The 22495-nt window shown below is 52.1% G+C and overlaps 10 protein-coding genes across 10 annotated transcripts; 7 read left to right on the forward strand and 3 right to left on the reverse strand.

Annotated features, from left to right (window-relative positions):
* Nucleotides 1-26: 26 nt before the first annotated feature.
* C7974DRAFT_399561 (ER-derived vesicles protein-like protein ERV14) lies at nucleotides 27-1304 on the forward strand. Its single transcript, XM_046142418.1, has 4 exons — nucleotides 27-453; nucleotides 546-701; nucleotides 751-817; nucleotides 866-1304. Exons 1-4 carry the CDS (start codon nucleotides 353-355, stop codon nucleotides 956-958), a joined length of 417 nt encoding a protein of 138 aa, XP_045994834.1. The 5' UTR covers nucleotides 27-352; the 3' UTR covers nucleotides 959-1304.
* A 51-nt stretch (nucleotides 1305-1355) lies between these two features.
* Nucleotides 1356-2361, reverse strand: C7974DRAFT_316244 (Translin; the record flags this gene model as incomplete). Its single annotated transcript, XM_046138553.1, has 3 exons — nucleotides 1356-2094; nucleotides 2147-2164; nucleotides 2216-2361. 3 exons carry the CDS (start codon nucleotides 2359-2361, stop codon nucleotides 1356-1358), a joined length of 903 nt encoding a protein of 300 aa, XP_045994835.1.
* A 199-nt stretch (nucleotides 2362-2560) lies between these two features.
* C7974DRAFT_363857 (PIG-M-domain-containing protein) lies at nucleotides 2561-3995 on the forward strand (the record flags this gene model as incomplete). Its single annotated transcript, XM_046139772.1, has 2 exons — nucleotides 2561-3638; nucleotides 3693-3995. The coding sequence occupies exons 1-2, from the start codon at nucleotides 2637-2639 to the stop codon at nucleotides 3993-3995; spliced, it is 1305 nt and encodes a 434-aa protein (XP_045994836.1). The 5' UTR covers nucleotides 2561-2636.
* A 209-nt stretch (nucleotides 3996-4204) lies between these two features.
* On the reverse strand, nucleotides 4205-5533 carry C7974DRAFT_415574 (uncharacterized protein; the record flags this gene model as incomplete). The annotated part of the gene is made up of 2 exons (XM_046143907.1): nucleotides 4205-4781; nucleotides 4827-5533. The coding sequence occupies 2 exons, from the start codon at nucleotides 5531-5533 to the stop codon at nucleotides 4205-4207; spliced, it is 1284 nt and encodes a 427-aa protein (XP_045994837.1).
* Nucleotides 5534-6532: 999 nt separating this feature from the next.
* On the forward strand, nucleotides 6533-8442 carry C7974DRAFT_232111 (uncharacterized protein). The gene is made up of 4 exons (XM_046137390.1): nucleotides 6533-6705; nucleotides 6758-7671; nucleotides 7718-8066; nucleotides 8121-8442. The coding sequence occupies exons 1-3, from the start codon at nucleotides 6684-6686 to the stop codon at nucleotides 7967-7969; spliced, it is 1188 nt and encodes a 395-aa protein (XP_045994838.1). The 5' UTR covers nucleotides 6533-6683; the 3' UTR covers nucleotides 7970-8066; nucleotides 8121-8442.
* Nucleotides 8443-9345: 903 nt separating this feature from the next.
* C7974DRAFT_465015 (major facilitator superfamily domain-containing protein) lies at nucleotides 9346-11993 on the forward strand (the record flags this gene model as incomplete). Its single annotated transcript, XM_046146281.1, has 4 exons — nucleotides 9346-9374; nucleotides 9959-10137; nucleotides 10209-10589; nucleotides 10639-11993. The coding sequence occupies 4 exons, from the start codon at nucleotides 9346-9348 to the stop codon at nucleotides 11667-11669; spliced, it is 1620 nt and encodes a 539-aa protein (XP_045994839.1). The 3' UTR covers nucleotides 11670-11993.
* A 116-nt stretch (nucleotides 11994-12109) lies between these two features.
* Nucleotides 12110-15685, forward strand: C7974DRAFT_399570 (transcription elongation factor spt5). The gene is made up of 3 exons (XM_046142419.1): nucleotides 12110-12559; nucleotides 12611-14085; nucleotides 14137-15685. The coding sequence occupies exons 1-3, from the start codon at nucleotides 12308-12310 to the stop codon at nucleotides 15413-15415; spliced, it is 3006 nt and encodes a 1001-aa protein (XP_045994840.1). The 5' UTR covers nucleotides 12110-12307; the 3' UTR covers nucleotides 15416-15685.
* Nucleotide 15686: 1 nt separating this feature from the next.
* C7974DRAFT_399572 (kinase-like domain-containing protein) lies at nucleotides 15687-18453 on the forward strand. The gene has a single exon (XM_046142420.1). It carries the CDS (start codon nucleotides 15788-15790, stop codon nucleotides 18341-18343), a length of 2556 nt encoding a protein of 851 aa, XP_045994841.1. The 5' UTR covers nucleotides 15687-15787; the 3' UTR covers nucleotides 18344-18453.
* Nucleotides 18395-19906, reverse strand: C7974DRAFT_458480 (uncharacterized protein; the record flags this gene model as incomplete). The annotated part of the gene is made up of 1 exon (XM_046146082.1): nucleotides 18395-19906. The coding sequence occupies one exon, from the start codon at nucleotides 19904-19906 to the stop codon at nucleotides 18395-18397; it is 1512 nt and encodes a 503-aa protein (XP_045994842.1).
* Nucleotides 19907-21159: 1253 nt separating this feature from the next.
* Nucleotides 21160-22494, forward strand: C7974DRAFT_399573 (uncharacterized protein). The gene is made up of 2 exons (XM_046142421.1): nucleotides 21160-21401; nucleotides 21567-22494. Exons 1-2 carry the CDS (start codon nucleotides 21253-21255, stop codon nucleotides 22366-22368), a joined length of 951 nt encoding a protein of 316 aa, XP_045994843.1. The 5' UTR covers nucleotides 21160-21252; the 3' UTR covers nucleotides 22369-22494.
* The last annotated feature ends 1 nt before the right edge of the window (nucleotide 22495 follows it).

The raw sequence follows: 22495 nt of genomic DNA on the forward strand, positions 1-22495 counted from the left end.
GGCATGGCAGCATCTGTCTCTGTAAACGTCATCCAGAAGTTATCGCTGCCTGCTTGCTGACAGCTTGAGCACGTCCACAAGAGCTCTCTGCGACTCGTTACATCCGAACCCTATAGTCACTGTAGTTGTTGGGTGCTACGTCATCACAACCTACCTCCAGTTCTACGCCCCGCCGCGCACGAGCTAGCTTACCGCGTCTAGCCCGCAGCCTGCAAACACACGACCGCATCCGCTCCACAACTGCACACCTCACACGCAATCGCATCGATACGTAGTCTCAGGCTGTACCGCCAGCTTCCGTCACACCTCACCCTACCAATCCTCGTACTGCGCTGCACAAGAACTCCTCAAAATGACTGGCGAAGCATGGTTGTACCTTCTGGCGGTGTTGATAAACGCCGTCAACCTGTTCTTGCAGGTCTTCTTCACCATTATGTACAGCGATCTCGAATGGTGAGTTTCCCAACCTCGAGGAGCAAGCGCTTCGCGTAGCCCAGTCTGCCCGCGTCGCGCCCGGCTGCAAGCACATGCTAATTTTGCGCCAGTGATTACATCAACCCCATCGACCTCTGCAACCGCCTCAACACCTACATCATCCCCGAAGCCGCCGTTCACGCTTTCCTGACCTTCCTCTTCCTCATTAATGGATACTGGGTCGCGCTCATTCTCAATCTGCCTCTCCTGGCATGGAATGGCAAGAAGTACGTGCACTTGGCAAGAAGATAAGGACTCTGCGCTGACGAAAGATAGGATCTTCGAGAAGAACCACTTGCTCGATGCAACAGAAATCTTCAGGAAGCTGAATGTTCATAAGAAGGTACGCGTCGCCGAACATGTTCAGACTACGGTGTATTAACAAGACCAGGAATCCTTCATCAAGCTTGGTTTCCACCTGCTGATGTTCTTCTTCTACCTGTACAGCATGATCGTTGCTCTCATCCGCGACGAGACCCACTAAGCGCGCACGCCGCGGTTCCGGCAATACTGATCTAGGATGGAAGCCTTCACCACGGTTGGGCTGGTTTCCTCCATGACTAAACGTGAGAGCGTGGCCAAGTTGGCAGACGTGGGCGCGCGTTGCCTGTGGGGACTGGATACAGACGGCTCATCTGAGGGTGCTTGAGCAGATGGGCGAGGGATTAGATATGATGGATACCAACAAGAGGGCTGGGGGGAGGTGCTCAAACGATCGTTGCATCGAACGACTTTATGTTCTTATGGGCTATGTTAGCGTTGTCTTGTAAGCCTTTCTGTATATGAATGATGTATGTACGCTCGTTGGGCGACATTGCAAAAGTCACTTTTGACCATTGCTTCAACCGTATTGTTTGTTGTGTTGGCCAGCCATGGGAGGCCTAATAGCTCTCTACCTCCGCCCGTCTATCGCTGCTCATATCTGGCATCCACCCCTTCGGCCTCTCCGAGCCGCGCACTGTGAGTCCGTACAACGCCTTCTCTACTTTGTCGACACATTCGCGCAAAACTGGCATCTTCTTCGTCTCCAGCTCGCTCACCCACTTCGGCCCGTACGGAGCCTCGAACATCTCCAGCTGCAACCTGATCGAGCGCAGATCATCCAAGACAGTTCGTGGCTTCTGATCCTCGGTGGACGCGGCTGCTTGTGAGTCTATTTCCATCTTATCTGCGTCATCTGTCGCAGCAGGTGACTTCGATGTTGGAACCGCCTTGGCCCTGCCCGCCGGGAGCTTGCCATTCGTGGCCATAGAGGTGACGCTGAAGCGCATCAACTCGCCCGTCATGTCGCAGATGCCCAGAATGTAGTCTTCGGGACTGAGCGGCACGACATTGTGTTCTTGTTGCAAATCTCCTTCTTTCGGCTCGCCCTTGCTCAGAGCCGCAATCTTGGCTTTGGCCTCGTCATACGAGATTAGGGATTGCGTTTCCAGGTAGTGCTGGAAAGACAGCGCCTCGATAAATTCCTGGTTGCCGCCTGTGATGTTGTGCGCATAACGGTGCGCGTTAAGGGATTGCAGGTCCGAGGCTATGCTGGAGAATTGCTTTTGTATCGTTTCCCAGTACTGAGCATTGGACTTGTGGGCAAATGGTGGGACTGGTTGGCCTACGTTGCGAACTCTGTTTGATCTTGTCAATGCGTGATGAAGGTAATGTTTTCGATGATGCCAACCTTTGTAATGTGAAAATGCTAAAGCATGTTAGCCTTGTAAACAGAGTGGGTGAGCCAACGGATATTTACATCTTCTTGCTTGACGCAGTAATGTCCCTCGACGCTTTGATGATCCTCTCGCGGCGATCGTGATGCTCGTCCAACTCTTTCCGGAACCCTTCAAACATGGCAATGAACGGGCCGGTTGGCTGCTCGGGCTTGCCTGCATCCGCCATCTTTTCGTCTCTCTTACGTTTGTTTTGGTTCATGAGTTTCGACAAAGCAATCTCGTTGACGCGGTCGAGGGGCCTGACTATGACGAAGTGCAAACGGTGCAGGCGCGCTGGCACGTGGGAGCTAGCTCAATCAGGACTCGGGGCCTCGGCTGCGATTGCTCGTGCTGTGACGGCCAGAGTTGCAGATGAGACTTGACATCTCGAATCAAGTTCAGGCTCCGATCTTCTCATCGGGCCTTGTGTGTGCTTTCAATTGCATTTTTGTTGATATTACGATGGTGTTGTCGACCTTTTTCCGCAGTCCTGCGTTGGTGTTCACAGCAGCTACACTCCTTCGTGTAGTGTTTCTCCTTTACGGACTATGGCAGGACGCGAATTCGCCCATGAAATATACGGATATCGACTATTTCGTTTTTACTGACGCAGCTCGGTTCATATCCCGTGGTCAATCTCCCTATGCACGAGACACATACAGGTACACGCCCCTGCTCGCCTGGTTGATATACCCAACGACATGGCCCGGGACCTTCTGGTTTTCGTTCGGAAAAGCACTCTTTGCTGTTGGCGACGTTGTTGCAGGTTGGATGATGTACCGCATATTGAGAGAGTACAGAGGATTGGACAAAGAAAGAGCTCTGAGATTTGCGAGTATCTGGCTGATGAACCCCATGGTCGCGACGATCAGTACTAGAGGTAGCTCAGAGGGGCTGCTAGGTGTTTTCGTGACTGCGCTTCTTTGGGCGGTATTAGCGAATAGGACGATATTGGCGGGGCTGTTGCTTGGGTTCGCTGTCCATTTTAAGATCTATCCCTTCATCTACGCAGCTTCAATTGTCTGGTGGCTTGATGAGACAAAGGATGGAACATCAAAACACGGATCTCAGAGCAGCATGCCAGGGTCGAAGTTGAACAAGCTCGTAGCGTTTGTCAACCCACAGCGGATCAAGCTCGCTGTAAGTAGCTTCATCGCGTTCGCAGCCTTGAATGTTGTCATGTACGAAATGTACGCCTGGCCATTCCTGGAGCACAGCTACTTCTACCACCTTACTCGCATCGACCACCGCCACAACTTCTCGCCGTACAACACTCTTCTCTATCTCAAGTCGTCCCCAGGAGGCAGCCAATCGACCCTCGAACTTGAACGCCTCGCGTTCGTACCTCAGCTCCTTCTCAGCGCTGTCATGATCCCTCTGGCACTAGCTAAGAAAGACCTTGCCGCGACGATGCTGGCGCAGACGTTTGCTTTTGTAACATTCAACAAGGTCTGCACAAGCCAGGTAAGTCGACTGCACGCTCGAATAGATGACGTCCAGTTACTGATTGTCCAATAGTACTTCCTCTGGTACATGATGTTCTTGCCATACTATCTTCCGGACTCGATCCTTCTGAGCTCTCGCTCAGCCGGGTGCACTGCGCTTGCAGCCTGGGTGGTGGGACAAGTGGCGTGGTTACAGCAGGGATTTCAGCTGGAGTTCAACGGGTATTCTACGTTTGTGCCTGGTCTCTGGCTTTCGAGCGTAGCTTTCTTCGCAGTGAATGCTGGGATATTAGGCGTCATCATTTACGATATCAGAGCAGGAGCGGAGAGAGCAGCAGCGAGGAAAAAAAAAGCTATGATTGCATTGTTGGAATGAGCATACGTCAGATGTATATATCAACCCCACCTCCACAGTATATCTGATGGTATCGCTCTTTGTAGAAGCGGAAAACATGTGCGCCATCCCCTTGCTTATAGACCGCGCTGCATTTATCGTAGATTCGTGATGTCTGGTATATATTCATGCCGAAGGCAATGGCCCATAACGCCGATCCAAATGCATGTTAAGACAAGAAAGTGTGAACTCTAACCTCCCCAGACGTGTCGTGTATTCAGTAGCTTGGGTATCTTGCCCTTGACGCGGGTGACCTTGTATGTACCCTTCGGGTTGCCTGGCAGATCATCGACCAGTACGATCTTCTGCAGGTTACGCAAGTAGATGAGCAGATTCGACATCGGTAGTGCATCTTGTAGCGTGATTGATGTAATTGCGTCGCGCTGCTCGCAGGATAGTCGCTGCTCCAGAAAGAGGAAGTTGAACAAGGTGTTGTGCGAAGAGAACGCGAGAGTGTTCAGAGTATATGGTAGCTTTGCTGTTTCGTAATACAGCTGCCGGCAAATATTGTTAAGTAAGGTAAAGCCGAATGTGACGTTGATATATGGTAGTTGCTTCTTGAACGGGTCGACATTAGGCTGGCTGTAGACGGCACAGCAATACCTGAAGGTTGGAACGACCCTGGCGGGCTCAGAGGCCGTTTCTACACGCCGATAGGTTTCGTATCCGATGGTGATGGTTTTACCACCAAGGACGTATCTGTAGATGCGTGCACGTACCTCTCCTGGAAGGCGCAGGAGAGGCGACTTGGACTGGTTGGTAGACCACCTAAAGAGGTTAGCCGTATCTCTTAACGAGGACGAGTAAGCTTACAACTGGACCTCCCTTGATCGCTTCGGCAGCTGGTCGCCAAAGAGATCTACGCCTGAATGCTTCGTATTCTGGGCTGCATTGGATTTTGGAACGTAGGTCTGCTTCTGGACTTTGCCTTTGCTACGTTTCCGGCAGAGGTCTGTTACCTCGGAAGAGCCGTCATAGTGTCCAGACGTCGAACCAGGCTTCAATCTTGCGCCTGGCCCACTCGAGTTACTACTGCCTGTGCCACTGCTGCGAAGCCTTTGCACTTCTGATGGCGGGGTTGGGAGATAGCTGCCGTTCGGTTGAGTTGCGTGTGGTTCTTTCTTCCTGACTTCTATCGTCCGCACAAATTCATCACGACTACCGTGGATGTTTGGCTGCTTTGGAATTGGAGATTGCGTGGATCGGGGCTGTAAGGCCTTGTCAAACAATCCTGCTAGAGATTTCCGTGGCTTCGGCGTGACTTCGAGATCTGCATCGTCCTGCGGAATCGAGACAGGCCCACCGAAAAGTTGCGATGTTCTTTTAAATATGGCAGAGCCTCTTGCGCGAATACTAGAGGCTGTTGAGGAAATTGTGGGTACAGACACAAAGCTGCTGGTTTCGCTGGGGCTGTCGGTTTTCCGTCGCTTGCGACTGCCGTCCTCGTCATCTGGTGTCGAATCCCCATTGTTGCGTGGCCGCGTCTTATCCTTCCTCGAATACGTGAACTTTTGCTTCATGGTTTCCGAGCAATCCCGAGCTCTTGCTGCAAAGGTCAAAGGCGGAAGTGAGAAGACTCGGGAGAGGCGCACAAAACAGAGAGTTGCGGCATTCGGCGGAAGATGCAGGGGTGTAAGAGTGCAGCAAATAAAGGCGAAGACTGCGCTTGCCTGACTGGACGGCAGGACACGGAAGTAAAAGACTGCTTGCAGCACCTTAGATCGAGGAGTGAAGTGAAAGACCGAGTACCACTCATTCAACTCTGGTGGAAATGGCTGAGAGCTGGAGATCAACACCAGTGGCTTGCAGCGGGCTGGAGCTACTCAGCCTCAATGACCGTCGATAATGATTGCTGCCCGCAGACAATGCAGAATCCGGGTTGCGATTGAGTCGTCGGAGGTTCTGGCGAGGTGATACAACGCGAATCGTAAGCGAGATGCCAAATGGAGTGAGGTGGTGTGGAGGATCGACAAGCAGAATGACACGCTGCCACGTGAGGATAATCAACTACCGGTAGAGCCGTCTAGCGCATTGGCCGTTCACCTCTGCTCTGTCAGTCTGCACAGGGCATTGATTGACACAGTAGAAGCGGTAAGTATTCAAGTCACGGACCGCGCAAGGCGAATTCAGAGCTGCGGTCGTCAAAGTGGCAGTCTCGTAGGGTGAAGGGCCCCCGGCTTGGTGACGCGGGACGCTACGAGTGAGCTAGTACACGCCAAAAGCGCCAGCCGACAACGCTCGTATCATCACGATTCCGATTGCGTCTACGCATCAGTTGTCCATCATGTAGCACTTTACTCAGTGTTGCACGGTACAGCACCTTACTCGTGGCTGTGGTTGTTGAAGACCCTGCCCTACACAATGGCATGACTCTCGTTTCGTTACGGCAAGTCGACTACGCGCCTGCATCATGGAAATACTGTACATCTATACATCAGGCAATTCATCCTGTGACCTTCACCTGCGTGGTCATTATCGCAGAAGTATCCGTCATGTCGTGTTCTGGCCCGCTGTTGCCAGCGACGGTCACCCAGCAACGTCAGAGGCAGCTGCTTTCACCCCGATTTCTTAGACGGTTTATTGCTCCGCCGCCGTTTCCACCTCGAGCTCGGCAACACCACAACACCTCAACACACGACACGCGACTTGTGAGCCACGACGACAAGTATCATGCCGTACATGAGGGAGTCAAGTACGTAACTACTTAATTTCGCACGCAAAGGCTATCAGCTAATCAAATCAAGCCGTGAAAGCGGCGGGGCTCTCTTGGGATAGTTTCCCAGCGCCCACGCCCGAGGCTGCAACCTGGCAGCCCGATCCAGAGAGCGTGCCCGGGACGGGCAGGCTGCCAGACCCGCGGTTTGACAGATACCTCCCTACTGACCGACAGAGGCAGGCGCTCAAGCGTGAGAGGCTTCTTACCGATGGGCTTACTGGAAGCGTCAGTAATGGCTCGCTCACAACGGCTAACTCCACACGTGTGGGTAACTGGCCGGCACCTATGCCGCGCGCGCACTACTTGCCTCGTGCTTCTGCACCAGGTCCCAGTATTGAACAGTCTACATCTACGACGCCCAGTACGCCTCCTCCAGCCAACGAATCACTCCAGACTTCCCGAGTGGTATCGAAAATAGCAGCAATGCCAGATCTTAAGGTCGGCTCAAGTATCCAGCGTGCTAATCAAATCACTGAGACCACCCCTCCAGTCAACAAACCACTCCAGACGTCCCAAATGGTATCGGAAACAGCAGCAATGCCAGATCTCAAGACCGGATCAAGTGTTAAGCTTGCTAATCAGATCAATGAGAAGATATCACGGTTCCAGGCTCCCCTTGACCGGCCCGTATCGCGCCCAGCAACCTCGACGTCGCGAGATTCTGAGTCCACAGGAACGACGTCTGTTCCTTCCTGGGCTCTCCCGCTAGCACATCTTCTAGAAGACTCACCTCCAAAGGTTTCTTTACCAAGCCACCGTCGAGATAAACCTGTTACGTTGACCTCGATGTCGACACCGCCTCATCTTCGCGACCAAGTGCATGCGGTGAATATCATAGCAGCAAAGACTATGGAAGACTCAGACCAAGAGCATTCCATTGGCATAGCTCATGACAGCTCATCAAGCCCTGAGGATGGCACTCGGCCCACCCAGATGGCGAAGGTAAGTACAGTGACTTGTGTGCTCTTCATGTACTGATCTGTCTTAGGACGTCAAGACACACCTGACCTTGCTCGAGAGCTTGATCCCAGAAAAGCCTATTCGCACGTCACAGAGTCACCAACGCTTCCTCCACACCAAACTCATAAACTTCATGGAAGACGAGATGGACATGCACAAGCGCACAACGCGCCGCGAGCTGCAAAAACTGAGCGATGAGGAGTTTGCAAGCTTCTTTAACGAGATCGTGTCCAAGCATGAGTCTGTTTGGGCTCTTCAGCAGAAGCATGGGCAGGATTGAAAAGATGCTTCCAGAGACACCTCGAGCCATCTTTCAGCAGAGAGGAGTAGTACTTCATACAGATGACTGGCTCAACTACAGCTAGCGTCTAACCCCAGTAAGATTTGCCCATGCACCGTCATGACAAAGGTGAAGCTAATAAGATCGTCAGCCCTTCCATTTGAGTTGTCCAATCTCAATCTGCGCTCGTCTACACTCTGGAAGCATGTTCACTGAAGCGTGGACTACATCCAGATGAAAGTGTGTCGGTGCGGTCCAGCTTTGTTACGCTGCCTGTGCGCTACAAGCGTTTCAAAGGCACAAATTGCTGACTGGCTGGAATTGATTTGATTTTAAAAATTTGATTCTTTGGGGCAAAAGCAGCGCTGGATACTTCACAGAACAGAACAAAGATATGGTTTCACGCGCTCTTTGTTCCCATTTCGTCTAGCTTTGAGAACTTATAAACGCCAATGCGAAACAACCATTCATGCTTTATGTTTTATCTGACATTGTGCGTTCCACTCAAGCTAATCTCGAACGACCTTTGCTGTCTATTTAGCTGCTTCCGCATAACACTTCAATCAACCGTACTCCGCTTACGTTCGCCAACACAGCAAGCTTATCGAGAAAATCCACACGCTCTTTCGACAAGAACACTTAGATTGCGGCGGTTCCCATCAAGTCATCAAGAGTTAAATGTGTTGGAGATAACGGAACTTCTTAATTTACAATATTACCAGTGCACATCCGAAAGCCATGCTGAAAGCGAATTATGGAGAGAAAGCAGTACCTCTAGGCTCAACAAGGATCTTACACGAGGGACAAGCTGGAAAGCCTGCTATAACCCTCACCACATTCAAGTTCGAACAGAGCAAAACCCCTGACTTGGGATCCAGCGAGCTTAGGTATCTTTCAGACTGTGTCAAGACTCAGACGGCAAGCCCGAATACGAAGCCAGTACATCCGAGTCAAGAGCAGCGGTTACATGACAAGCGGGATGTTGCTATACAGTCCTGCGAGGCCACTATAGCACTGGAGAAGCTCAGGCTCGATTTGGAGACACGATGCGGTCGCCAGCGGTGCGAATAAAGAGACAACCATAAACTGTACTGAACGCCGTGAATATCCTGGATCAGAGAAGGACGCGAGTGGGACAGTGACGTGAGCGTACCGTATGTTCGCGCGTTGGGTGGTTACTAGTCGCGGGGGAAGCTGTGTGTGTTCGCAGTGGAGTCAAGGATATACATGCAATGCATACATCATGTGCATTTGGCTCGTGGGTAGCGCGTTACCGGATAGGGGAAGTTTGCTGAATCCAATCAGTTCCAATCTGGGTCTGATCCGGCATACGTTGCAGGCACAGGCTGTCTTTATGTAGGGTACATTCTATAGACATGAACTTGCGGGGTATGGGGCCTGGGTTGTTTGGTTGTCGTGTGCACTCCTCTGAAAATTGTTGAGGGAGCGATCGCTACCAATTTCTACGGTTGTGAGGTCGAGGGTGGACTTGCGCAAACTTTCCCCAGCACAACCATCGTGATTCGGGGGACTCGCAAGAATTGAGGTTCATCAAGTCAGGTGAGCATCGAAGCTTGCAATTCAAGGGAAACTGCACAATCAGGGACCTCAAGGCTGGACCCAGGGTCTTCAATTTGGACTCGCGATCAACTGGCCGAAAGTATGGATCCTTCGCTATTGGTTGGAGTGCACAATGTTGGTTCGGTCATTTTGTCCCAGGTCACGCCTAGTACCAATGTTTCACGAATACAACAGTTCTCTTTATAATGTGCATCCCTCCACGCTTCTTCAGACCCACTGCCACAGTGTAGGAGCCCTACACACCAAGATCTTTGATTATTTTGGAGACCTCGTACCTGAGAAACGGTGAGTGCCCAACCGTTCCGACCCTTTAAGGACCTCATCGTCTGTACGTTGACTGACCTTAGCAGACTTCTTTACAATTATGGATACCACACAAGAAAAGGGGGTCCATGCCGGACATGCAAGACATGAGAGTAACAGCAGCTCCCTTGGGCCAGCGGTTGAGCGAACGCAAGGTCTCGTTGATGCCAACGGTGTCACCAGACTGAGCGAAGGCGCAGACATCAAGGACACTGCGTATGCGTTCTCGTACAAGTATAAGTGGTGGATTCTCACAGTCGTTGCTTTGTGCCAAACAAGCATGAGTAAGCCATCTCTTTCCTCTAGCCAGCGAGTATCGTAATCGATGCATTTTGCTAACGCAATCCTTAATCAGACTACAACGCAGCCGTGTACTCAAATGCCATTGCCCCACTGAACGAGCACTACAACCTGGGCAATAACCACTTCACCAATGCAAGAGCGGGTCTGGCTTGGTTCCTGATCCCTTACGGATTTGGTTGCGAGTTGTGGGCGCCATGGTCAGAAGACTTCGGGCGCTGGATCGTCATGCAGCTTTCGCTTGGCTCTGTCAATATTTGGCAGATCCTGGCAGGAGCAAGCACATCTTGGAACATGGTTCTCGCAGCCCGCGTTTTGGGTGGTGTTTGCTCAGCCGGTGGTTCGGTCACGCTCGGCATGGTCGCCGACATGTTCCATCCTGATGAGCAACAGTATGCTGTACTTTGGGCTTCGCTTTGGTCTTGCCTTGGTTCCGGTAAGTGATCTCCACGATCCTGCAAACCAACTCACTAACTGCGACACAGTTATCGGCGGCATGGCTGGTGGCTCAATCGAGCAGTTTCTCCATTGGAGGTGGAACTTCTGGATCCAGCTCATTCTCGGCATAACGGTTCAGGCTATTCACTTCTTCTTCGTCCCAGAAACACGCTCCACGGTCATGCTCGACCGAAAGGCCAAGAAAATGCGCAAAACAGATGGTGAATGCACCATTCGCGGCCCCACTGAAGACAAGAAGTTCGATTGGAAACACGCCGCAGCGCTCATGGGTCGTCCCTACAAGATGCTGGCGACTGAGCCCATTGTTCTTTTCCTGTCGCTTCTCTCCGGATTTGCTGATGCTCTCATCTTCAGCTTTCTTGAGTCTTATGGATACGTCTTTGGTCCAGGAGGCTGGGATTTCACCCCGAGCCAACTCGGCTTTGCCTTGTCGGCTCTCTTCATTGGATATTGGGCCGCAGGATTATCGTACGTTCCGATCATCCGCAGAGACAACCAGAAGCGCAAGGCTGGTAAGGACTTGAGTCCGGAGACTCGTTTGTGGGGCTTATTGTTCATTGCCCCCCTCCTTTCCATTGGACTCCTCGGCTCGGCTTTCACAGTCACCGGTCCTCCACTTCCGTGGATTGCGCCACTTATCTTCGCAGTCCTTATCGGATGGGCTAATATGGCGATCTATTTTGCTACCATCGACTACATGGTCGCTGCGTACGGTGGCAAGTATTCAGCATCTGCTACCGGAGGCAACGGCTTCTCCCGCGACGTTCTGGCTGGCATCTGCTCTTTCTACACTGGACCCATGTACCACAAGCTCGGCAATCAGAATGCGACGTGGCTTCTGTTCGGGCTTTCTGTTTTAGTTATCATCCCTGTCTTCTGGATCTATCGGGCTGGACCAAAGATCCGCGCCAAGAGCAAGTACGCAGCAGAGGTCGAGGTAGAGCGTCAGCAGAATGTGGCAATCAAGACGGGACAGCAACACGGACACGCCAGCATAGTCCGCACTGAATCTCCTGAGACTGCACAGGTCCAGGCTCAGCCTTATACTCCAATCTGAGCTGTTGCTGTTGAACTTCTCGACAATTATGTACGCAGTTTAACATTGGTGAGGGTTACAGTACCCACAGGTGTTGGTATCGGAGACAGAAGGATTCCGAGTACTTATGAGGATAATGCGTAATACTCGTTTCGTCTTTCTGTAGTAATCAATCTCACGTTGTTCATCCTGGCATTGTGCTCTCCTTTTCTAATCACCACACCGTCTTGCTGCTCAAAGCTTTGTAAGTATCTATTACATAGACATGAATCCATAGATTTTCTCACGAAACCAATTTACGCAGCGAGTGTTGCGGGCTGTTGACAAGGGCGATGTCGTGCTGTGATGTTGGTGATGCGGAGAGTTGGAGGACCTGACGCCTCAGTGGCTGGTGGGCACGGGTGACGCTAACAGCTCCGCTAGCGCGGCTTCCAATGCGCTCTCACATCGCCCACACCTCAGACAAAGCCCCCGACACTGTCCCTTGGACACCACCTCCCTTACTATTTTATTCGTTTCGCTACTGCAAGGCCACCGGTTGTGCAGGCAGACGCCAAGAAGTACATCGTCCAGGCGGTCGGCAACTTCTATTAGAAGCCTCCATCGCCAGCTTTATTCGACTCGAGCGCGTCGCTCTCACCCTTAGCATCGACGGCACTATGTCTGGCTACGACGACCGCGATTCTGGCTCCGATGATGAGCCATTCAACCCCCAAGCCGAGATTGACGAAGATGACGTACCTGCGACCGGCGCACCTGCTCGCCGGCCAGCTGTCGCAGACGACGATGATGAGGATGATGCACCTCAGAGAGGCAACAACGACGATGAAGATGACGAGGAAGGCGGAGAGGAAAACGATGATGACGAAGACGACGACGACGACGACGAAGAGGATGAGGACGACGTTGTGGTATGCTTGGCTGGTATCAAAGCGGTTGAGAGCACTCACTGACCCAGACAGGCACGACCTGCAAAAAGGAGAAAGAAGGCCAAGCGCAATATGTTTATTGATGTCGAAGCCGAAGTCGACGAGGAGGAAGAAGAGGAAGACGAGGGCGACGACGATATCCAGGACGAAGTGCATCCCGATGATCTTCTCGAGACCACAAATGCCGACCTCGACGACCGCCACCACCGTGAGCTCGATATGCGCCGCGAAGTAAACGCACAGATGGACGTTGAAGAGATGGCAAAGAACTTCGACGAGAAGTGGCGTCGCAGGGCGATGCAGACCGCTCGTCGAGGCGCAACCGGAGCCGTGCCCTTGGCCCTTCCAACCGTCAACGACCCTTCGATCTGGAGTGTCAAGTGTCGACCTACAAAAGAGCGCGAAATCATTATGGCTATTCAAAGACGCATCGACGAGAAAATGCGCGCAAAACAGCCCGTTAAGGTTTATTCGGCTTTTGAACGTGGCCCCAACGGACCACAGTCTGGATATCTGTATGTGGAAGCCGATGCAAAGCAGGATATGCTGGAAATAATCGAGGGCATTTCGAACGTCTTCATGAGCGGCGAGATGCTTTCGATCGACGTCAAAGAGCGCCCAGATCTGCTCCGCAAGAAGAGGAGGCCTCCGCTTGAGGAAGGCAAATTCGTGCGCATGATTCGGCCACCGACCTACAAGGGCGATCTGGCCAAGGTTGTCGAGGTCTCTGTTAACGGCTTAGATTGTATTGTGCAGCTCGTTCCTCGCCTTGATTACGGACTGAACGAAGACACCAACGCGGCCGCCGACAACAAGCGGAAACGCGGGTTTTTTGGACCAAAGGTTGAACGCCCTCCGCAGAAGCTATTCAGTGAAGCCGACGCGAAGAAGAGACACATGAAGCACCTCACAATGGCGGGCTCCGGCGCACAAAGGCAATACACATACAAAGGTGAAGACTACGTTGGCGGCTTTTTAGTCAAGGAAGTCAAGGTCAATTGGGTCTCCGCTGAACGAGTCAACCCTAAGATGGAGGAGTTGCAGTACTTTTCGACACAGAATGCAGACGGTACGGAAACGCTTGACCTCATCGCTGTGCAGGCTGCACAAAAGGCTGCGGAGACCGGTGCTTCTTTTGCTTCAGGAGACAACGTCGAGATCTACACTGGCGAACAGAGGGGTATCCGCGGTATCACTGTCACAGTTACTGGCGAAATCGTCACACTACAAGTCACTGAGGGAGATCTTAGGGGTCGTCAGATCCAGGCACCTGTCCAGCAGCTGCGCAAGCTATTCCGCGAAGGAGATCATGTTAAGGTCATCGGCGGTAGCAAATACGTCGATGAGGTCGGTCTTGTCACCAAAATCAGAGATGAGAAGGTCACCTTGCTTTGCGACTCGACCCAGCAAGAAATCACAGTCTTTAGCAAAGACTTGAAACGCGCTGCCGATTCTGCGACCGTTGGCGCAGATTCCAACTTCGACCTCTACGATCTCGTACAAATTGAGTAAGTCCAGATTGCCGTGCACAACGGCATTTCGCTAAAATATCTTGACAGTGCCTCAACCATCGGTTGTGTAGTCCGAGTTGACCGCGAAGTTTTGAGGGTCTTAGATCAACAGGGCGATGTGCGCACACTCCTACATACACAAGTCTCTCAGATTGCTGGCAGGAACCGAAACGCCGTTGCTACCGACCGTGACGGATCCGAAATTCGACACGACGATAACGTCAAGGAGTACGGTGGCGAGAACCGACAAGGCAAGGTTCTTTACATCCACAGGGGCATACTCTTCGTGCAGAATCGAGAGTTGGTTGAGAATCAGGGCATCTTCGTCGTCCGCAGCACAAGTGTCCTTACCATGGCCGCTAAAAGCGGACGAGCCCAGGCAACAGATCTCAGCGGCATAAATCCAGCCCTAAATGCTGGTGCAAATGGCAACTCCGGGCCCATGCCTCCTCCCCGAAGCTTCGGCCGCGACAAGCTCATTGGAAAGACTGTCATTATTCGTAAGGGTGCCTACAAGGGATTGCTCGGCATCGTGAAAGACACTATGAATGACGAAGCGCGGATCGAGTTACACACCAAGAACAAGCAAGTGTCTGTCAAGAAAGAGCTTTTGTCTATCAAGGATCCGATCACTGGGGCCAGTATGCCAGTCGGTGGTGGTAAATTCCCGGATCGCTCGCGCGGAGGGTTCTCGGGCTCCACGCCCAGCCACAACAGCGGACGCACACCAGCGTGGGGCAATAGTGGTGGTCGAACGCCTGGCTGGGGCGGAGGCGCGGGTGGCCGCACACCAGGCTGGGGAGGTGGAGGTGGAGGTGCAGGCGGTCGCACTCCTGGCTGGGGTGGAGATGGTGGACGCACAGCGTACGGCGGCGGTGATGGAGGCCGTACAGCTTATGGCGGTGCAACAGCATATGGCGGCGCAACCTCATACGGAGGTGCGACATCATACGGTGGAGGTACAGCATATGGTGGGAATGATGGCAATCGCACCGCATACGGAGGCTTCAACTCTGGAGGCCGTACACCGGGCTGGGGCGGCTCTGGCGCTGGCAACGCAGCTTCCAAGTCCAATCTGTCTGCGCCTACGCCTGGCGCTTACAACGCTCCTACACCAGGTGCATATGCGGCACCAACGCCCGGCGGGTACGGCGCCTACTCTGCGCCCACTCCTGGCGGGCCTATGGACGCTCCTACTCCTGGAAATTACTCTGCGCCCACCCCGGGAGACTCACGATATGGTATTACCCCCGCAGCCGCGCCGACACCGGGTGCATGGGATATATCAACCCCAGCGCCTAGTGGCGAAGACCCAGGTTACCACTGATCGTTTTGAAATTGTATAATAGAAGTTGCATACTCAAGGCTGTCGAGTAGCAAAGGCCGAAAGCTGGGTCGGATACCACTGTGAACTAGTTAGGGCCCTCCCTGGTGTTTGCATTACTGGAGTTTCAAAAATGAGGTTTCAATCGAATATCATTATCGCTGTTCTTAAATTTCATTTACAGGAAGCGCTTGCCCTTTGCAGCGAGTGCATGCAGAAGCGACTGTCTGCAGCTCGTTAGCGCGGGTAACCTTGCCAGCGATGACTTGTCAGTCAGCCTGCGCGACGCCTTGCCCCTCATCTTCGATCACTCGTGCGATAAGAGAAATCCGGCTTGTTCCTTGCGTTCTCAAATGCAACTACCGGTCTCTCGCCATGAGTCGCTTCTTTCCCCAAGGAAGGGAGACGGCTCGGCGAAATGCAACCCACAGAAGGCCGCCCACCTCTCCTGACCCCGGTGCGGAACGCAGCGAACAAACATCTTCTGATTCTCGTACGGAGGTTCAGACTCGGGTATCGACTCCTACTATGACGGCTTCGCTTCGATCGCCGGGCAGCATCAACTTGTCTGCCGATGCCCTTGGCAGTTCGGATGCGTGGACATCGTGCTATTTGGGGGAACACTACGAGCCCAAAAGCCTTGCTGATATTATCGATGAGGTTTCCGTGATTTTCAATAGAATTGTGGACGCGAAAAGCTATCTCGACTCGGCAGAAAGCACTTGGGACGAACTTTGCATCGCAAGTGGGCAACTCCAGATATCAATCGACTACGCTACGTATATGTCACCGGATGAACAGTTACATTTTAAGGCAGTCAGTACACTCGGTCATGTTTACAAACATCTTGGGGACAACGATAAGGCGCAAACCACGTTCCTATCGGTCTGCCCTCCCCTCCCCTTGACTCGGGCAGCTTTCAGGGGACTGCACACATGGCATAAGATCGACGCTCTGCTGGACTACATACGGTTCTTAGTAACATCTACACGTGATCTTGACCAGGTTGAGCGCGTTGCGAAAGCCCTTCCGTGGGCGTCTCCAGAGATTCTTCGTTCAGGGGATCGCAAGTCCTATGCGTTGTTGACTTTGATCGAAGCACTCAACGATCAAGGTCGCCACGAAGAAGCTTCCGAGACTCTGGTAACTTTTGATCTGGTTTCTGCGACAAAATCCATGGTGGACCCGAGTTACAATCTCCAGAGAGCGGTAGCTGCCGCCGGTCAAGGCTTACGAAAGGAAGCAGAACATCTCTTCGTCAACTCCTTTGTCCTGACCTCACTAATAGTCGGAGCATGGCATACCCAAACACTGTACTCGCTATTCCAATTCGGAAGAGCGTTGAAAGCCTGGTGTGAACACGGATCAGCTGTCAAGATTCTTTTGATGTGCTGCGAAGGGTACTACTATACGCTAGGTCCTTCTCACCCCTATTCAATACGAGCCCATAAAGAACTGAAGGCTTGCAAGAGTGCTGGCGCTGCGATACTAAAGTTGCGCCAGTTGGGTCATACTCATTGCAGCCGTAAGAGGAAATGGTCGTTAGCATACGAGCGCAGCCACCTTACCACACCGATGGAGTTATTGAAACCAGAGATTCCTATCGACTATGCCCGGCTAGCAGATACATTAGACAAGCTCTTGTCGCTGAACTCGCAGAATCTGTCAGGTTGTGTCGCCTTCAATGTCAAGCGAAGTCTCGCGTGGTGTAACCTTGAACAAAATGAGCTCAACGTAGCTTCCACTTCACTTTACGCCCTGCACCGCTCGATAACCAATATCAAGAGCAACGTAGTTAGTGCTCAGGCGTATCGTGCAACGTTGGCATCAGATGAGGCGATTTGTTCTGCCAAAAGCGCTGAGTTAGGGACAGAGTTTATGCATCAACGAAGCAAGATGGTATATCTCGGGTTCAAAGACTTTCCCAAGGACCGAAGTCATCAAGTCAAGGCAATTGTTCGACGCTTGACGACATACAAGCTCACGCACTTTACGCGAGACATGATCTTTAGCGATCCACCCTTAATCGTTGAGACAGACCGCGAGAACCTCGGGAGTGGATCATCTGCAGTCGTCGACACCATTCAAATGGGTCGAGACTTTTATGCTCGTAAAACAGTCGATCTACCGCGCCAGACTCAGCGTCAGCTCCGTCTACGAGAAGGCCTTCGAAATGAGATCGCGATCATACATGCTTTAGATCATCCTCACATCATCCGAGTGCTGCTTACTTACGAGGGGGTGAAGCATTTCAGCATTATCATGCATCCTCTTGCCGATTGTGATCTAGAGACATACCTTCTCAACCGAACATGCGATAGCACTCGAGAGCGAGATCTGATCCAAAAATGGATGATATGCCTTGCCAATACACTAGCCTTCATCCACTCGAAAGATGTACGCCACAAAGATATCAAGCCGCGAAACCTGCTCGTCAAGGGAGAAAAGATATTTTTCACGGACTTCGGGTCGGGTCATATATTCGATGACAGCGGTAATAGTACCACAGATGGTCCATCTTTCGGGCACACAAAAGCATACTGCGCCCCAGAAGTTATCAAGAATGCAAACCGGAACCGATCTTCGGATGTCTTCTCACTTGGCTGTGTAATGATTGAGATGGTAGCCTGGAGTAGTGGAATACCCATCGCTGATTATCTCATCGGCGTCAGAGCTGTCGGCAGCCGTACAGACGTTATTCTGTACCACGAATCGATAGCCCGTATAAAAACATGGTTTCAAAACGAGCAGCGACTGACACAACAATCAAAAGAGATATTCTCTGAAGTCTTGGAACGCATGATCTGTAAAAACCCTCAGCAACGATGGAAGGCTGCAAAGGTTAGCCAAGTCATTGAAAAGGTTCTCAAGCATGTGGGATGTATTAAGTGTGGCATTGATCTCTGGGTCTCAGATAGTACAGCCGAATAGGAATGCCAAGATCCTTCCTTGTGAGCCTGTCCAAGTGTGCAGCTAACCGTGCTAGTCTCTCCTCAATAACGTTGGAGAGTTAGCGCAAGGCTTGTCGCAATGACACAACGGAGGGAAGAAATCATCCTGAAGCTCTCCCGAATAACCAGACTCCACATGTCCTTTCTTGACATTCTCTTGCAATTGCATTCCCAGCTCCATCCCCTCCGGCAGCTCGACACCCCCGTTATCTTCGGCGTACAGCTCGTCAAGCTCAATCCTGGTGATCTTGATAGCCTTAACTGCCTCCGCCCTCCTTGACAAGAAGTGGTTTTCCTCGCTGCCATCAATGAAGTACCCGACCTTCACGTTGTTGTAGGAGGCCAGTACCTCAGCAATACGCTCATATATGACCCTGTGTAGAACCCTAGGGCAAGGCCTGTCGTGGTGAAAGAGTTGCGGGCCTCCAGTATACGGATTGTTCCGCCAACCCTTAAGCGGGCGCGCAGGTAGGCGGACAGCGATCTCGTTGAGACATGGCAAGCCTTCGAAAATGTGGTACGTCGTGCCTCGGGCGTTATGGTATTGTACGAAGCCTCCAACCTCCACTTCAAAAAAGCGCATGAACGAGAGAAAGTCCATAGCCAGTGCGATTTTCTGTATGCCGTGGCGGAAGGTAGCGTACTGTCGCAGCTGTGGGTAGAGACGAGGAAACTGGTCGTAGCACTTCGACAGAGCTTCCTCTCCGGGGGTAGTTGGCGTACCGTTGTTGTCGACCATCTGGTAGTACTTCCTAAGTCGGCGGAGGCTGTCGGATAGTTCCTTGATCGTGTATACTGGGATGCATAAACCTTTCGTGCCCACGGCGCTTCCACCAGTGATACAGAGCTGCAACGTGATAGCTCTCACCTGATGTGACACATACAGCAGTGAATACCAGTCTCGGAGTTGGTTGACGATCTCGTACGGACCAGGCATCGGTGACTTGCGACCTATCCTATGGTTCTGGTCGAAACGCACCCGCTTCTCTCTGTAGATGCCGTAAGTGGGCGGCTGCTGAATGCAGAATGCGATGATACGCGTTTTCAACTCGGTGGGGAGTATGGACCACTCAAAGGTCTTGCCGTTGATCAGCCACCAGTGCCACAGCGATTCTTGTCCCAATGGAGGATCGAATGGAGGAAAGGTAGAGTTGAGGAACTTCTCTAGATCCATTGTGCCTCCATTGGGAGCAGTGACACCACTGCACCATGGCTTGCCTACCATTGGATAAGTTCGCCAGGTCACGCTGCAGTCGAGGGGGAGGGCGCGGCGACCTTGATAGACGGTGTTGCCTTCGATCATGACCTGGATCTGTACAGTCAAGTGCCTTGCATCCACTTTCTTCGCCTTGTTCGGCGACGCGCTCTGGACCTGTTGCACTTCAATCGCTAGCTCAAAGTGCACAGGCGACTGGTGCTGATACTCGTTCACCTCTTCGCGAATACACGTCATCGCAAGACGCACGGTTAGGTTTGACAAAGCGTGAGGAGATTGGCTGGAGAGTTCCATCATGTCAGGCTGCAGGCGGCGTGCGCGCGACATGTTGTAGGGTGAGTGTGAGAGAAGGTGTGTAAGGTGTAGGGGTGTACGGATCGTGAGGCCGCACTGCTTGTATAAAACTTGGCAGCCTTTTTCCACATGCTAGTGAGTGAGAGAAACTGATAGGCAGCCTCAAGAGAACCCCTGCACGAGCTAAGTGAAGTCGCCAGCACACTGACACAGCAAAGCCACTGACTCAAAAATCGAAAAGAGTCAGAGCCATCGCAGTGAGCTGCGAGCATGCGAGGTTAGTTATCTTCCAATCTAACTAACAGACTACTCACAAGATTTTGGCGTTGTTGTTCTGCATAATGTTTGGCAGAGCACGAAACATGGTTTTCACATGCATCATGCAGGTACTAGCTTCGCAGACACCAGGCAGATGGAGCAATCTGTGCGCTCGAAGACTGTGCATCCTCTAGTCAAGGCCATTTGTTCACCTTGCTCTTGGAGCGGCTTTTCGTGTGTGCCAGGCATGATGATCTTGGACCGCTACGACTGAACCCGAGTTGCACCAGGTAGTGGGTGAATGTTGAATGTCAACTATAAGTCCTACGAATCGTAGTCTTTACCGTATTTCCATGGTGTATGTAGAGGGATCCACACACTCTGGCAGGTTCCGGTATACCTAAGTACCCTTCGATTCCAAGCTACGTTGCTCATCAACAATGCTGGGCTCTCAAGTTCCAGAAAAAGCGGCGGATAAGCGACCTTCGAGCTGACCAACTTTGATACAGAACTTATAGCTATCACAACACTCAAAGCTTGAGTTTTACTTACGTTTTAGGCAAAAAGGTGTTCTATAGAGTTTTTGTGCATTTCCCCTACGTTACTGTCGCGAAGCAGAATATCCAGCTCACGAGCTTGGTCCGCCGGTTAGCCTGCAACGTGAGAGCTGAGATGCTCGATTCGTTCCTCTAGAGCACGCTATAAAGGGAGGTAGCACGTCGGACTGATATAGTGTGCTGGTGCGGCATGCATCTAGGAAGTCAGGAGCTCTAGGAGAGTGTCGTAGCTGTTGTGTATTGGCCAAACTCTCGACGAATACCCGCGAGCTATCAGCCGGAGGACCTCCCCCCTGTATGTGACATGTACTCCTAATCCTTTCGTTGGCTGATAGTCTTGGAAATTCGATTGCAGCATTCTCTCGACTCGACTGTGTCAACGTAGATTCGACGGTCATGCAGTGAGGTGACGCGCCAAGCACGCCTTTCCTAGTCGAGAGTGGCCTTTTACACCATCCGTCCACCCCTTCACAACAGAACAGTCCCTCCTCCTCTTACCGATACTTCTGAAAAGCTGGCAGATTACTGGACTTCTGAATCTCAACAAATCATAGAAAGAGCAGGATGAACCAAAATTTTGTCGGACAACCTAATGCAGAAGACATAAGAGCGCTGGAAGGGCTGCGACGTGGGCTAGTACCCATGATCGCAGCTATGGACAAGCTGAGGCGTGATATGGACATGGCAGCATCACGAGGAGTTGCTGTTGACTGGTAAGTTGTGATTTTGATGCATGGACCACGTCGAACAGCCTTTCCCTCAACCTTGTGTTCATTATCACCAACTGTGTCATGGCCTCGCATTCGAGGCTTCTCTCCGGACTTGGAGGTCATCCTCTTGAATCTCGATATTAGTGACCTGGTTCTAATCGTCAACAGGCCTCAAATTCAACGCACAACAACCTCAGTCAACTCTTACATCACCACGCTCAACACTTTCATCAATGGCGGTCGCAAACACACTGCCGAAAGCAGGAAGACAGACGCCGGTAAGGTTCTGAAAAACAAGCAAGGAAACGAAGAAGTGAGATACAGCGACATTACTATTCCGCCACAAGCAGACACCCTCCGGAATCTACATGCCTTCCCAATAGCGCCCTTCCCTGGAACCAACGAGCACCTCTCAGGCCTGACCCAGACCCTGCTCCGGAAGCGTCTTGAGCCTACAGAAGAGAAATGGGCTGAAGATCGGCTAGCCAAAGCTTTGGAGTTTGCAAAGGTGCCGCCGGAATGGGGCATCGAACCTCGCAAGCCCGCCGAGAAGGATGACAAAGACGTCGACTCTGAGGTCAGCGCTGATCAGCCCAGCACAGCTGTCGGCAGGTTCAGCAAACGCGCGAAAGGCACGTTGTCCGAAGAGCAGCTCGTACAGCGCTGGAATAGCGCGCACACGTGGTTCTTCAATCCGCCGCAGACCTCGTTCGACGAAGGCGATGATTACGCCTCGGGCGAGGAGGGAGAGGACGATGAAGAGGAAGAGGATTTCGAGGATGCGATGGACATACCTGCTGCAGATGTTCCGGCGCAAGCTACACAGGGAGAGGAGGCTAGGCCGGCTGCACCACCATCACAGATTGTCATGATCCAGGAAGCGCAGCCGCCTGTGCATAAGCCCGTACCTGGAATGCCAGTGCTGGATCTGGGTGTCATTCAGAAGTTCATGGCGACAGGGCACTTGTAGGCGTCCGGCTAACTTGTTCCTAAGGAATGGGCATTGCGCTGAAGACGGTGTTAGCTTCTTCGATCGTGCACAGGGCGTTGCAATGATTGAGGGGATCCATAGAACTCAAGCGATGCATAGAAACTAT

This window comes from Boeremia exigua (assembly GCF_020726555.1).
Source record: "Boeremia exigua strain MPI-SDFR-AT-0100 chromosome Unknown C7974scaffold_9, whole genome shotgun sequence".
Taxonomy (NCBI): Eukaryota; Fungi; Ascomycota; class Dothideomycetes; order Pleosporales; family Didymellaceae; genus Boeremia; species Boeremia exigua.

What these genes read in the sequence shown, in the direction of transcription:
- C7974DRAFT_399561 (XM_046142418.1), top strand. Translation starts at nt 353, where the DNA reads ATGACTGGCGAAGCATGGTTGTACCTTCTGGCGGTGTTGATAAACGCC. An exon ending in ATGTACAGCGATCTCGAATG is followed by an intron (nt 454 to 545) that starts GTGAGTTTCCCA and finishes ATTTTGCGCCAG; the next exon opens with TGATTACATCAACCCCATCG. An exon ending in CTGGCATGGAATGGCAAGAA is followed by an intron (nt 702 to 750) that starts GTACGTGCACTT and finishes GACGAAAGATAG; the next exon opens with GATCTTCGAGAAGAACCACT.
- C7974DRAFT_232111 (XM_046137390.1), top strand. Translation starts at nt 6,684, where the DNA reads ATGCCGTACATGAGGGAGTCAA. An exon ending in GCCGTACATGAGGGAGTCAA is followed by an intron (nt 6,706 to 6,757) that starts GTACGTAACTAC and finishes AATCAAATCAAG; the next exon opens with CCGTGAAAGCGGCGGGGCTC. An exon ending in GGCCCACCCAGATGGCGAAG is followed by an intron (nt 7,672 to 7,717) that starts GTAAGTACAGTG and finishes GATCTGTCTTAG; the next exon opens with GACGTCAAGACACACCTGAC.
- C7974DRAFT_399570 (XM_046142419.1), top strand. Translation starts at nt 12,308, where the DNA reads ATGTCTGGCTACGACGACCGCGATTCTGGCTCCGATGATGAGCCATTC. An exon ending in AGGATGAGGACGACGTTGTG is followed by an intron (nt 12,560 to 12,610) that starts GTATGCTTGGCT and finishes TGACCCAGACAG; the next exon opens with GCACGACCTGCAAAAAGGAG. An exon ending in TACGATCTCGTACAAATTGA is followed by an intron (nt 14,086 to 14,136) that starts GTAAGTCCAGAT and finishes ATATCTTGACAG; the next exon opens with TGCCTCAACCATCGGTTGTG.
- C7974DRAFT_399572 (XM_046142420.1), top strand. Translation starts at nt 15,788, where the DNA reads ATGAGTCGCTTCTTTCCCCAAGGAAGGGAGACGGCTCGGCGAAATGCA.
- C7974DRAFT_399573 (XM_046142421.1), top strand. Translation starts at nt 21,253, where the DNA reads ATGAACCAAAATTTTGTCGGACAACCTAATGCAGAAGACATAAGAGCG. An exon ending in CGAGGAGTTGCTGTTGACTG is followed by an intron (nt 21,402 to 21,566) that starts GTAAGTTGTGAT and finishes AATCGTCAACAG; the next exon opens with GCCTCAAATTCAACGCACAA.